The sequence below is a fragment of the Hyperolius riggenbachi genome, chromosome 10 (assembly GCF_040937935.1).
Source record: "Hyperolius riggenbachi isolate aHypRig1 chromosome 10, aHypRig1.pri, whole genome shotgun sequence".
NCBI classification, from domain to species: Eukaryota; Metazoa; Chordata; class Amphibia; order Anura; family Hyperoliidae; genus Hyperolius; species Hyperolius riggenbachi.
This window is the reverse complement of record NC_090655.1, coordinates 262,275,976-262,289,865: the sequence shown is the minus strand read 5'-3', so window position 1 is coordinate 262,289,865 and position 13,890 is coordinate 262,275,976. Positions and strand designations below refer to the sequence as shown.

The 13,890-nt window shown below is 42.0% G+C and overlaps 1 protein-coding gene across 1 annotated transcript in view; it reads right to left on the bottom strand.

Annotated features, from left to right (window-relative positions):
• Positions 1–2,343: 2,343 nt before the first annotated feature.
• Positions 2,344–13,890, bottom strand: part of LOC137535384 (zinc finger protein 585A-like) — an 84,963-nt gene continuing 73,416 nt past the window's right edge. Inside the window, exon 5 of the mRNA XM_068257214.1 lies at positions 2,344–4,460. Within this exon, the coding sequence (XP_068113315.1) occupies positions 2,909–4,460 (1,552 nt within the window). The 3' untranslated portion in view covers positions 2,344–2,908. The remainder of the gene's footprint in view (positions 4,461–13,890) is intronic.

Here is a 13,890-nt window from a genome sequence, read left to right as displayed (position 1 = left end):
AATATTGATGAATTTGGCATACAGCTCATGAAAACCTAAATTTCCTATCTCAAAAAATTAGCATATTTCATCCGACCAATAAAAGAAAAGTGTTTTTAAAACAAAAAAAGTCAACCTTCAAATCATTATGTTCAGTTATGCACTCAATACTTGGTCGGGAATCCTTTTGCAGAAATGACTGCTTTAAGCGCTGATATGTGAAAATTGCTCTCGTCCTGAAGTGGTTAATTTGTGTACATTTGTTTGATTTGTAGATATATTTTGGTGCTTTGTAAAAGCCTGATGAAGGGTTACCAACCCAAAACAGACTAGTGTCGCTGCATAAAATGTACAGTTTCATTAAACAAAGCATATTGTGTCTACTATCTGTCAAAACGGAATAATGTTCTACATTCATGTTATGAAAAATTTTTATTGACAAATACACAAGTTTTTACCTTTTGATAATCTTTTTGATACAATAAAGTGCGATTTTGAATTTTTTTGAACTCAAGAATTGCCTTGTGGTTTCATGACTCAAACAGATCCTCCTATACATAAAGGGAAAATAAGCTAAACAGATAATGAATTGTTTGTGTAGCAACAATAGTACACAGAACTTTCCTGGAGTCTCACATTCTTATATTCATTTTGAGGGGTAAATTCTGACTCTGAATTGTGCACAGCAGCCATATCAGTGAGACATAATATCTGAATCATTCAGCTTTCAACAAAAAACAAATCATATTTTTTTTCAGTACTATCTTGCTATCAGAAGCTATCTTGTTCAGCCAGATATAAGTGATTCGGCATTTATTTACTTTTCAGGTGAGCTGTGGCTGCATGTTACAGCAGATCCTGCCTCACTTGCATCGACAAAGCACCTGGTTTATTAACCCTTACAATGAGAAATATAAAAGTTAACTCAGGCAAGTGCTAACTAAGCTTAGAACTAAACGTATACGGGGGAAAAGGGGATTTGGGATAAATGGGAACAAACCTCATATACAAAGGATCAAGTCACTAAAGGAGTACATGAAACCTGGCTGGCACACTAAGTGTACACAGACCTTGCCTAAATACAAATGTTAAGTCAGCTATAGGTGGAACAACATGGAGTTTTATGGATTCAAATTTTGCAAATACAAAAATATAAAAAAATGGTTACATGTCAGTGACAACAACACACATTAGAATAACAGCGCTGTTATGCAAACACTCCACTCACTCATTCAGCCTCACACACGCAATGCTGACCAGACTGACAGCAGATGGGCCCACAGTGACACCACTGCTGCTGTACCTTAGTACTATATGTACCCACGTTTATCTCATCATGTCACCTCAGTTCAGGGTCTTCGATGCTTTACAAACCAATGCACTGAGCAACATGAGAGAGTCCTCAGGATTCAGTGTAAACATGCTGCCATGTGCATCTAGCAAGATATAAAAACAACATTGGAAATGGCCATACACTTACACATTTCCACCAATGTTCCAAAAATGATTGTTTCAATTCAGAAGGAATCCATTCCTACCATACACTGCACATCAATCCCCAATAGATTCCAGCAGGGAGTATATTGAAAATCGATCGAACTGCAGAGTTGCACTATTCGATGCAGTGCAAAGCTAAAGGCCTTAATCTGCCAATGCTCTTGCCCCGCCCCCGATTGTTTTACATTTTCCATGCTGTCCAATCGATTCTTTAACCTATTTTGGTTCCTGGACGTAGTTTCTACGTCCAGGAACCATGCGCGCTACCGCGCGCTCCCGCGGCCGATCGTGCGCGTGCATGCGCACTCCTGCCCGCGGATTCGGTAGCCAAGGAATCAATGTATCAGGCTATGGAGCCCGATCATTGATTCCTCTCCCTCGCTGAAAAAGCGACAGCTTCTCTCGGAAGCTGCGCCTTTTCTGGCCGTTCCCTTCCCGATGTGTCACTATAAGCGCGTGCTACGCTTAGAGTGACGTCATGTAAACAAACTCATGGCCGCCATCTTGTGGCCAAAAAGTAATACTACACCTGAAAAAAAAAAAAAGAATTAACACACATTTACATTATAAATCTATTGTTTACTTCCCACCCTCCCAAAAGTACCCAAATAAAATGTTTACTATAAAAAAAATCCATCACAATAAAAATAAAAAAAAAAAACATGTAAATATTTACCTAAGGGTCTAAACTTTTTAAATATCAATGTAAAGATGAAATATTTCTAAACATTTTTTATTTTAAACTTGTAAATAGTGATAGATGCAAAATGGAAAAAATGCACCTTTATTTCCAAATAAAATATTGTCGCCAAACATTGTGATAGGGACATAATTTTAACGGTGTAATAACCGGGACATATGGGCAAATACAATACGTGAGTTTTAATTATGGAGGCATGTGTTATTTTAAAACTATAATGGCTGAAAACTGAGAAATAATGAATTTTTCCATTTTTTTTCTTATTCTTTCTGTTTAAATGCATTTATAGTAAAGTGGCTCTTAGCAAAATGTACCCCCCCCAAAGAAAGCCTAATTGGTGGCGGAAAAAACAAGATATAGATCAGTGCATTGTGATAAGTAGTGATAAAGTTATAGGCTAATGAATGGGAGGTGAACATTTCTCACGTGAAAACGACGGAACCTGAATGGGTTAAATTAATTTTTGTTTAAAATGGATCACAATTTGATCGATCTGACATTTTGGGGGATCAATTTCCAGCAGATAAATCAAATCTGCAAGGAATTTAATGAGAAAATCCATGAGTGTATGGGCACCTTAATATTTATGGCCAAAACATTTCCCAAACTCAGTGCAGTAATAGAGCTTCTCACCAGTGATGAGAGAGGAAGAGGTGGAACTGAACAAGCCTGTTATTGGCCGCTGCACTCCACTTTCCATCCTCTCTACTTCCGGCTATGTTTCACTGACTCTTACTGACCACCAGTGTGAGTTCTCTCGTGTCTGACAAGGGTTCCTTTATCACCAAAACATTTCCCACACTCAGCACATGAATAGGGCTTCTCACCAGTGTGAGATCTCTCATGTCTGACAAGATGTGATTTCCCTGCAAAACCTTTCCCACACTCAGCACATGAATAGGGCTTCTCACCAGTGTGAGATCTCTCATGTGAGATAAGCAGTGATTTAAACCCATAACATTTCCCACACTCAGTACATGAATGGAGGTTGTCCCCAGTGTGAGATCTCCCATGTCTGACAAGACTTGGTTTCTGTGCAAAACATTTCCCACACACAGCACATGAATAGGGCTTCTCACCAGTGTGAACTCTCTCATGTAGGACAAGCAGTGATTTACGCCCAAAACATTTCTCACACTCAGGACATGAATAGGGCTTCTCACCAGTATGAGATCTCTCATGTCTGACAAGATGTGAATTCCGTGCAAAACATTTCCCACACTCAGCACATGAATATGGCATTTCACCAGTGTGAGATCTCTCATGTATGACAAGTTCTGATTTCCGTGCAAAACATTTCCCACACTCAGCACATGAAAAGGGTTTCTCCCCAGTATGAGTTCTCTCATGCATGACAAAATCTGATTTACGTATAAAACATATCCCACACTCAGCACACGAATAAGGCTTCTCACCGGTGTGATTTTTCTTATGCATGGCAAGATTTGATTTCTGTACAAAACATTTCCCACACTCAGCACATGAATAGGGCTTCTCACCAGTGTGAGTTTTCTTGTGCATGACAAGCTGTGATTTCTGTATAAAACATTTCCCACACTCAGGACACGAATAGGGCTTCTCACCAGTGTGAGATCTCTCATGTATGACAAGACTTGATTTATCTGAAAAACATTTCCCACACTCAGCACATGAAAAAGGCTTCTCACCAGTGTGGGCTCTCTCATGTTTTAAAAGGCCTGCTTTGTTTCGGAAACATTTCTCACACTCAGAACATGAATAGGGCTTCTCACCCGTGTGAGCTTTCTTATGTATAAAAAGGCCTGCTTTATAGCTGAAACATTTCCCACACTCAGCACAGGAATAGGGCTTCTCACCAGTGTGAGCTCTCTCATGTGAGACAAGGCCTGCTTTAATTCTAAAACACTTCCCACACACAGTACATAAATAGGGCTTCTCACCAGTGTGAGCTCTCTCATGTTCGGCAAGTTCTGTTTTGGATCGAAAACATTTCCCACACTCGGCACATGAATAAGGCTTCTCACCAGTGTGAGTTCTCTCATGAATGGCAAGAACTGATTTCTGTGCAAAACATTTCCCACACTCAGCACATGAATAAGGCTTCTCGCCAGTGTGATTTATCTTATGTCTGTTAAGATGTGATTTATATGCAAAACATTTCCCACACTCAGCACATGAATAAGGCTTCTCGCCAGTGTGAGTTCTCTCATGAATGGCAAGAACTGATTTCTGTGCAAAACATTTCCCACACTCAGCACATGAATAGGGCTTCTCACTAGTGTGGGATCTCACATGTCTGTCAAGACTTAATTTCCACACAAAACATTTCCCACATGTGGAACATGAATAAGACCCTCCAGCAGGGGGAGAGCTGTGCTGGGTATGAGGCCCCTCAGAGTTAGACAGGTGAGGGGAGTCTGGGGGAATATTTGGGGTAACCAGAATATCGGCAGGAGACTCTTGTCCAGCGACATCATCATCCGTTGTACAGTCTGTGGATACAGAGAGACGAGTCTCTGAGAGGTTCCTGATGTTGGGACTCCGCCCTGCAAATAAAGAAACATCATCACTTCCTGTTAGAGAATTCTGATGGGAGGAGCAATTATCATTAGCGATGGTCTGTGAGCTGCTGATAATTCTAACCTGATGTTAAATTTATGCAGATTAGAAATAGAACAATTGTTGCAGCTGCATGACTTTGCATATAATTAGTATACAATTTGCACCAGCTCAGAATTAATGGCATGTCACTGACCATCACTAATTATCCACCTGACAGAGAACTGCAGAAGGTTGTGCTCATTACAGGCAGCCAATCACATGACTATACCTTTGGCTTGCATGCTAATTTTATTTAGCTTGGAATTCAGCCAGTTAAATGCATTTCCTGACAATTGTGATTAACTGGATACAATTTGCATTATATTTGCATACAAGTCAGAGTTATTGACCTTCTAACACATAAAACATTGGCCACACATGGAAAAGCAGTAAATTGCAGAGCTTGATGAGACAATGGAAGCAATGTGTTACTCCTGTGACAACAGACCTATATGTACTTATAGCAAGAGATCTGTGTTATGTTTGTAGAGCAATGTGGTGTCACTTACACATTCTTATTACCACTGTATCCTCCTGTCACTCATATGTCCCTTGTAATGTACAGTTATCTAGAGGCCTGCATCAGGTCGAGTACCTGGGGCTTACCTGAAATGCTGGTCCGGTCCGGGTACCCGAATTGATTCTAAACAGGTTGCGGGTAGTTAAGCAAGCATAAGACAATTCTGTGTTTTTTGCTTTCCAAAATCTGTGATGAATGCTGGGACCACTATATTCACTGACCTTTTCTCACTCAAGACACAACTAAAATGTTAATACATGCTCTTATACAGTAATATCTCATCTGGACTACTGCAACATACTGTACTACTTTGTGGACTACCTTCTAACAGGCTGGCCCCGCTCCAGTCGGTACTGAACTCAGCTGCTCATCTCATTCATCTTTCTTCTCAATCTTCCTCTGCTGACCCTCTTTGTCAAGCTCTTCACCGGCGGCCTATTAACCAGAGGATCCAGTTCAAACTCCTAACCCTAACCTACAAAGCTCTCCACAATCTCTTTCCCGGGTTTATATCCTCACTAATTTCCAGATACAAACCCAATCGCAATCTCAGATCTGCACACGATCTTCTGTTGTCCTCCTCTACAACCACCTCCTCACATTCACGTTTACAAGATTTCACGCGCTTCACCCCTCCTCTGGAATGCCCTCCCACTGCACATCCGTCACTCACCAACCTTTGCTACCTTTAAACGCTCTCTAAAAACTCATTTGTTCCGACAAGCATATGCGCTACCTTAGGCCACTTCCCTTTGTCCTAAGACCAAATTGCACTCCTACTAGGTATCCTAAAACACACAGCCTCTGTATATTTTATTGTATACTACCCCTCCTCTTGTTTCCTCCCATTCCCTTTAGATTGTAAGCTCGCAAGGGCAGGGCAGGGCTCTCTCCCCCTTTTGTGTCTTGGAAATCCTTATACATTTTATTTTTCATGTTACTTTTATCACTGTCATTGACAATTCTGTATTTTGTATTCTGTATTTTGTATAATTACCCCATGTGTGTTTCTTGTTGGCGCTTTATAAATTAATAATAATAATAAATTGTTTGCTGTTGCTTAGCAGACTCCTTCCTGCTCTCAAGCTGAGACCTCCCCTCCCCCCATAATAGTACATGTAACTGGGAACATGCCAGTGTGAGACTGAAGATGTGTTTTTCATGGATGGCCAGAAATCACTGGTCCATGCTCTGTTAGAAGGGAAGGTGTAGGAGGAAAGCTCTGTCTGTTAGTGACTGGGGATATTTGACTAGATAAGAGCTAGAGAATGTTCTGGCATGTTCTCTAAGCTGGAGGGAGGAGGCAGAGAAGCACATGTCAGGCAAATAAACACAAGCCACATGGGACGAGATCTACTGACAGACAGTTGAGCTGCATCCACAGCCATCTAGCACACACAGGTATGTGTTTGCTGCATATGACAAAAATAATTAAAGACAGGCTTTTATTAACAGATAGGTACAAGACAATGGGACAGATTTATCAACACAAGTGCATGCAGAATGGAGGGAAAACTATCGGAAACATTAACTGGTTCCAGACCAACGCAGTACAAATCTACATCCAGCAGGTGGTGCTGCGCCTCTGACTGGACGTAGATTCATCGTTGTAATGAATGAAGCATCCCCGTCGTTACAGCCGATCTCGTCACTCTGCACCCACCGCACTTTGCTCGCAGAGCTCTGTAAGCAGGTCAGGGGCTGCTTTCATTGGCTCCTGACTGAGTGATCACAGAGAGCCAATCACATTGGCTCCCATTGATAGACAGCATCAGGAGCCATTGAAAGTGGCTCCTGACCGCCTGACAGCACTCTGTCGTCATAGAGACAGCAGAAAGAGGAGCTTGTGGCAATGAGACAGCATCAAGAGTGGCGGGTATGTGCGGGAAATCATCGGGAGGCGTCATTTTACCATACCAGCAGCCACTGGTCCTTAAGGGGGCAGAGACAGCTGGTACAGAAGTGGATAAATAATAGATGTTTGTGCTGCTTTTTTTTTCTTTTGGTTGTGATAAATCTGCTCCAATAAACTTTGATTCAGCTTGGTAAGTCCTGAGTAGGTGTGCGTATACAGTATATTTGTTCTCCCTGCTAAAAAGCCTTGTTGTACTCTTATGATGGATACACACGGTGTGTTCCCGCACTCGATGCGCCGCTCAATTTCCGGCCGCTCGATTATATCCGAGCATTTCCAAGTGCATTCCGATGATTGTTAGGTCGATTCACATGCAAAGTATGAAAAATCGACCTAACGATCCATCGAAATGCGAATCGGACAAGTCGGAAATAATCGAATCGACGGGAATTGAGCAGCGCATCGAGTGTGGGAACGCACTGCGTGTATCCAGCATTAGTCTACGTTTCCACTAGCCGCCACACGTATCATAGGACGCACTGCGGCACTTCCACTTCTGCGAGTATGTAGCCGGATCCCAGAAGCCGGGCCATGCACATGGGATTCGCTGCCACTCGCACAAACACTGACGGCAATGTCGGCTGAATCACTATGGCAAGCGATTTCCGCGTTAGTGGAAACGGCCCTCATACAATCCTGATTTTCTTATTGAAGTACACTGTTTATTTTGCTGCTGAGCTGCTGTAATGAAGCATAGTTAGCATCGCTGCTTAACCATTTTCGGACCGCAGTGATTGAGATCTACGCCCTGTTTTGGTGGGCTCCTGGCTGGCAGGGCGTAGATCTCAATCACTGTCCGCAGAGCGCATCCGCCGTCTCCGCCGCTACCCGCCGATCGCGCCGCTCAAACCCGATGATTCTCGCCGCATCTCACAGGCTCTGCCTGTCTCTATGACGGCAGAGCCATGTGAGCCGGTCAGGAGCCGATTTCATTGGCTCCTGGCCCTGTCTTTCAATGTAAGCCGTTCCCATTGGCTTACATTGAAAAACAGGGTCAGGAGCCAATGAAAGCGGCTCCTGACCTGCTCACATGACTCTGCCGTCATAGAGACGGTAGAGTCTATGTCCTGAGGGTCTCGGCGAGCGGCGATGACGGCGGGTATATGCTGCGATTTGTCGAGATTCTGTCGGGATTGGACCAGCGGTCTCTGGTCTTTAAGTGCCCAGAGACCGCTGGTCCTTAAATGGTTAGTACACACATCCATTCTGGATTGACTAATTATCTCTCAATTTTACATCTCACATGTAGCGTGAAAGATTTTCTACTCAATTATCTCATAGTTATCAAAACCTTCTGGCCCTCATGCTTCATGGAGGTTGTAAATTGGCCAAACATAATTGGATGTGTGTATGCACCCTTATGTGCCAGTTCAGATTTAAATGCTGCCCATACATATGTGCCGTGGCATAGACTTGGTGAGACAAACTGTTTCTCCCTGATGGAAAAATCGATTGTTTGCTAGATCAAGGATGTATGTAAGCAATAAATAATCCAAAGCTGGAAAGACGAGTTCATTTTGGGACATTATGGTTCTTCTCAAGCCTACACGTTTTTGCACAGGAAGATCTGCCAAACACCTTCACTCAGCAGTAGCTCATCACTAACAAATAATGGTTCTAACAGGAGTAGTTGCTCTTGGATCCACACCTCATAGCTTGATAAAGAAGCGGTTGCTTCAAAACGTTGCTGCTGTGATGCCTATTGCAAAATAAAAGAGCATATACTCACTTTGGATGGTACCCATCAATCTTCTTTGCATCATTTAAAAAGAAAAACAGAGATGTCTTCATTTCCTTCCACAGGAATCTTTCAGTGGCAATTCTGGACACAATTATAGACGCTCAGGGAAGACTATTATTGTAATCTGCACAATAAATTATGTTACACATACAGCGCATCTGGAAAGTATTCACAGCATTTTTAATACATTTGCCACATCCTCAAGTAAACTTTTTTTCATGTTGTCACTATTGGCTGTTGTGTGCAGAATTCTGAGGAAAAAATGAAAGTAATATATTTTGGAATAAGGCTGTAACTTAAAATGTGGAAGAAGTGCTGCGCTGTGGATACTTTCCGGATGCCCTGCAGGTTTAGAGGAGGAAGCTCTTTCCCAGAGGTCCTCATCTGATCAGCATTGTACTTCTGCTGTGCCATGTAGCTGGATGCTTCTCACTCACCCATCCCCTCTCCACAGAACAGAACATACTCCAAAGCCATCAGGGTATCTGCACTGTTGTTAGTAAGATAAGGTTAGAGAAACCGAGAGCCCAATATAGTGTAGTATGTTCAGCATAAAATTAGTAAAGGCGACTTCCGGTTCCGGCGCCCGAGTAGCAGGACGTCCGCGGCAGCGCTTCGCTAAGAGAAGGGATTCTCTCCCCCCAGCTCAACTACAAGGGACCCCCGCAACCCCGAGCGTGAGTGAGCAGAAGCCCATAACTCCGGAGTGAGTGCTGGAAGAGCCGATGGAGCGATACCTAACGCGCTCAACAACTAAACAGGGCTCAGCGAGACCCACGAGGCAGGCAAAGATGGCGTCGGAAGAGGGTAGCCGAGACTCGGACACAGACTGGCCGGAAAGCTCATAAGTCTCACAGGTACCCATTATTGACTATGTGCACCTGGCTAAGGAGGGGGTCAGCCACTTATCTCCCTGCCTTTCTGAATTGATTGAGGACTCCATTATGCGTACTATGGGGGACCTAAAAACAGATATGGCGGCATGCATGGGCAGGGTTACGGAGGCGGAAAAAAGGCTTTCACTATGCGAAGATGAGCTGGAGAAAGTTAATACTAAGCTCAGAGAGGTGATAAAGCAAAATGGTCAGTATGCGGAGAAAATAGATGACCTCGAGAAGAGGTCACGGCGAAACAATCTGAGAATAGCAGTAACTGCGCAGCGGCAGAAGAGAGGCCCCCCCCGCCAGAGCCCTGCGCTGCCCGGACCAATGAGTTCTGGGCAGCGCTATGGGCTGGATCGAGTGCGCCTGACGTCAGGACGTCGGCTGACGTCCATGACGTCATGCCGATCGTCGCCATGGCGACAGGAGAAGCCAAACAGGGGAACGCGTTATATACGCGTTCCCCTGTTTGCTATTGTTGCCGGCGGCGATCAGACTAGAGGGCCACATGCGCCCTCTAGTGGTGTTTCATGTAGCTACCACTCTGGTAGCTTTACATGAAACAAAAAAAAAATTAAAAAAAAAGTTTTTTTTTTCACAATTTGTAAAAAAAAATTAACCACCAGGGAGGTTAAAACACATGGAGAAGCTGAAGACTTTCTGCAGGGTTTAACCCATGAAGACACCTCCTCGCCGCAACATTCGCCGCAAGCAGAGAAACATACGCCACAAAAACAAAATGGCGGCGGCTCATTCCGTTTGGACAATGAGGAAGAAGAAACAGACGAACGCACTTGAAAATGATTATTTTTAAACAAGATTGGATCCTTTTTGAGTAACAAAGGGGGTCTCATGATCAGAAGGTTTTATCTACCTTTCTTTAAAATTTATATGGTTACTTTTTACGATCATAAAAACTTTTCAAACAAGAAAGATCATTTGAGTAAAGATCTAGGGGGGGAGAAGCTGCAGTGGGGGTGGGTCCTTTCGGGGAAGAAGAGAAGTCAAAAATGGATGATATCACTCACGATTTACGTAGGGGTAAAAACACTCCCAGATATGTTCAGATGTGTAAGAGGTTTGCTTGTTTTGTTATGTGTGGCCCAGTTGGCAAGAATATCTCATCGGGGGTTCAAGTAAGAGCTAAAATGTATGCTTCGTATGTATTATTTCAATCCATAGACTTCAATGCTATCCTGAATAAGATTTACCTGAAGGAAAATGGTTAAGATAATTACATGGAATGTAAAGGGCCTTAGATCTCCATGCAAGCGGACAAAAATACTGAAACATCTTAAAAGAATAAAGGCAGATGTAGCTTTGCTGCAGGAGACTCACTTGCATGGAGATCAATTTAAATATATGCAGAAACTTTGGGTTGGTAAGTGCGTAGGATCAGCAGCTGTGGGAAGAAAAGCAGGGGTCTTGACCCTTGTTCACAAAAACTTGGACTGTGAAGTTGTATCACATGAGACAGATGATCAGGGAAGACTATCTATTCTGCAATTAAAGATCCGAGGAGAAACGTATGATATTGTTAATGTGTATGGACCGAATCGGGAAAATGTGGTTTTCTTCCAGACACTAAATAAAACATTGGCGGCCAGACCACTTACAAATTGTATAGTGGGGGGAGATTTTAATTGTGTCGTACAAGTGCTGGAAGATAGACAAGGAAAACACCCCAAAAAATCTAGTCAACGAGATAGAATTCTTAGCCAATTAATGGAAAACAATAGATTGGTAGATACCTGGCGGCTATTACATCCAATCGATAGGGAATATACGCATTTCTCTGCGGTCCATCACACAATGTCAAAGATTGACTATATTTTCGTAGATGTTAGCTGTGCAAACAAAATATTACACGTAGATATTTTAGATATGGTTATCTCTGATCATAGTCTGATCATCAACGTTAGCAGATAATATTCCAAGAGGAAAGGATTTTATATGGAGATTCCCAGGGTACTTATACGAGGATGAAAGTTTTGCAGGGAAGCTAAAAGAATGGTGGGTGGAGTATGGGGATTTAATTAAACAACATACGAAAGACAGAGCACTATTTTGGGATACGGCGAAGGCAGTCCTTAGAGGACATATAATAAGTCATTTAGCACAGAGGAAGAAGATAAACCAACAGGAATATAACCTAGCAGCAGAAAAAGTTAGGGCTGCTTATAATATTTATAAAGGCTCAGGAACAAGAAAAGATAAAGATACGTGGTTGGAGGAGAAAAGTAATTATGATTATTGGGTGCATGGGAGGGAACTATACACAAGGAACAGAATAGCTGCTAAATTTTATCAATAAAGCAACAAATCTGGAAAATTATTGGCGAAATTGTCACGTCCCCCATATGGTAGCACATCTATGCCAATTCTAAAGAAAAAAACAGGAAACACAGATATATGTTCTGATCCTGCAGAGGTGTTGAAGTTATTTCAAACTTATTACACAAAGTTATACCAAGAATCAGATTATGATCAAGGGCTAGCTCAAGAATTTCTAAAAAAAATTTAAACTACCTAAAATTAATCAAGATGACCTGTTATATTTAAACGCACCAGTTACAGCTCTTGAAGTGGAAACCACGATTAAAAATTTAGCGTGTGGAAAAGCTCCTGGCCCAGATGGGTACTCCTGAATTTTTTAAAATATTAAAAAAAGATATCTCAGAAACACTTACAAAATTATACAATGCAATCCTGGATGGAAAAAACCTATCTTGATTCAGCTAATCTGGCATTTATTAAAGTGCTTCCAAAACAGGGTAGAGACTTTTACTCTTACTGAGTCTTATAGACCCATATCATTAATAAATCATATATGAACGGGAGAACCGAGAGCCCAATATAGTGAAGTAGGTTAAGACAAATGGTATAATGAAGAGTAATGTATATACTCACAAACCAGGGTTACCTCCAGGCAACCACTGTATAAGCAGGTGAGGAGATTGGCCTGTCCTCACTCAGGACTAAGAAGTCGCTCTCTGTAGACGTGAAGAAGAAGAATGGGGTATCCCCCTCCACCAGGGGTGGATATATAATGTAGTACTAGACTGAACAGAGGCGCCAAAAGTATAAAAACAGTGTTTAAAATATTAAAAATTGCTTTGGAGGCAGTGGTGGACTTACCTCCCTTAAGCAGACACAAGAAGCTGTGTATTTCAACAAAAAGTAAATTTATTGGTACACTCCAGGGTATTGCTTACAACGCGTTTCGCAGGTATGTACCCGCTTCATCAGGCAGTAGAGATAGGAGTATACAGCACAATGTCAGAATCACACCTGGCGCCTTTGTCATTAATAAATCAGGACATCAAAATACTATCTAAAATAATGGCAGACCGCCTATCTGCTATTATGCCTAAATTGATATCTTCTAATCAGGTGGGGTTCATAAAAGGGAGGTCATCTGTAGCAAACATTCGTAAGGTTCTTTTGGTACTGGAGCAAGCAAGAGCATTCCCTAGAACGTACAAAGAAAGTGCAATACTTAGTGTGGACATGGAAAAAGCCTTTGATAATGTAAATAGAAGGTGGTTGTATGAAACAATGGAAACAATGGGATTTATGGGAACATTTTTGCAATATATAAAGACAATGTATACTAACCCAAGTGCTAAGATACAACTGCCGGGTTTTATATCTCAAGGGTTTCCGTTAGCTTCGGGTACTAGACAGGGTTGCCCACTGTCGCCCTTGCTTTTTAATTTAGCAATGGAACCTATATCAAGGGGATTGGATATATTGATTAGAGGGATAAGATTAGAACGATCAGAAATAAAACAAGCATTGTTTGCAGATGATCTCCTCCTATTTTTAGACAAACCACAAGAGCAAATGGGAACAATAATGGAATTTTTTGACGATGTAGAGGAATTCACTGGATTTAAGGTGAATAAAGATAAATCTGAACTATTCTTTCTGTCTAAGCAGGCAGATAGTAGATGGGCGGAATTCCGGCCTATTAAACTAGCAGGTAGTAAGATAAAATATTTAGGGATACTCCTGGCCTGGACCCCCACAGGAAATTTATGATTTGAATTTCTCTAGTTTAATTGACAAGATAAT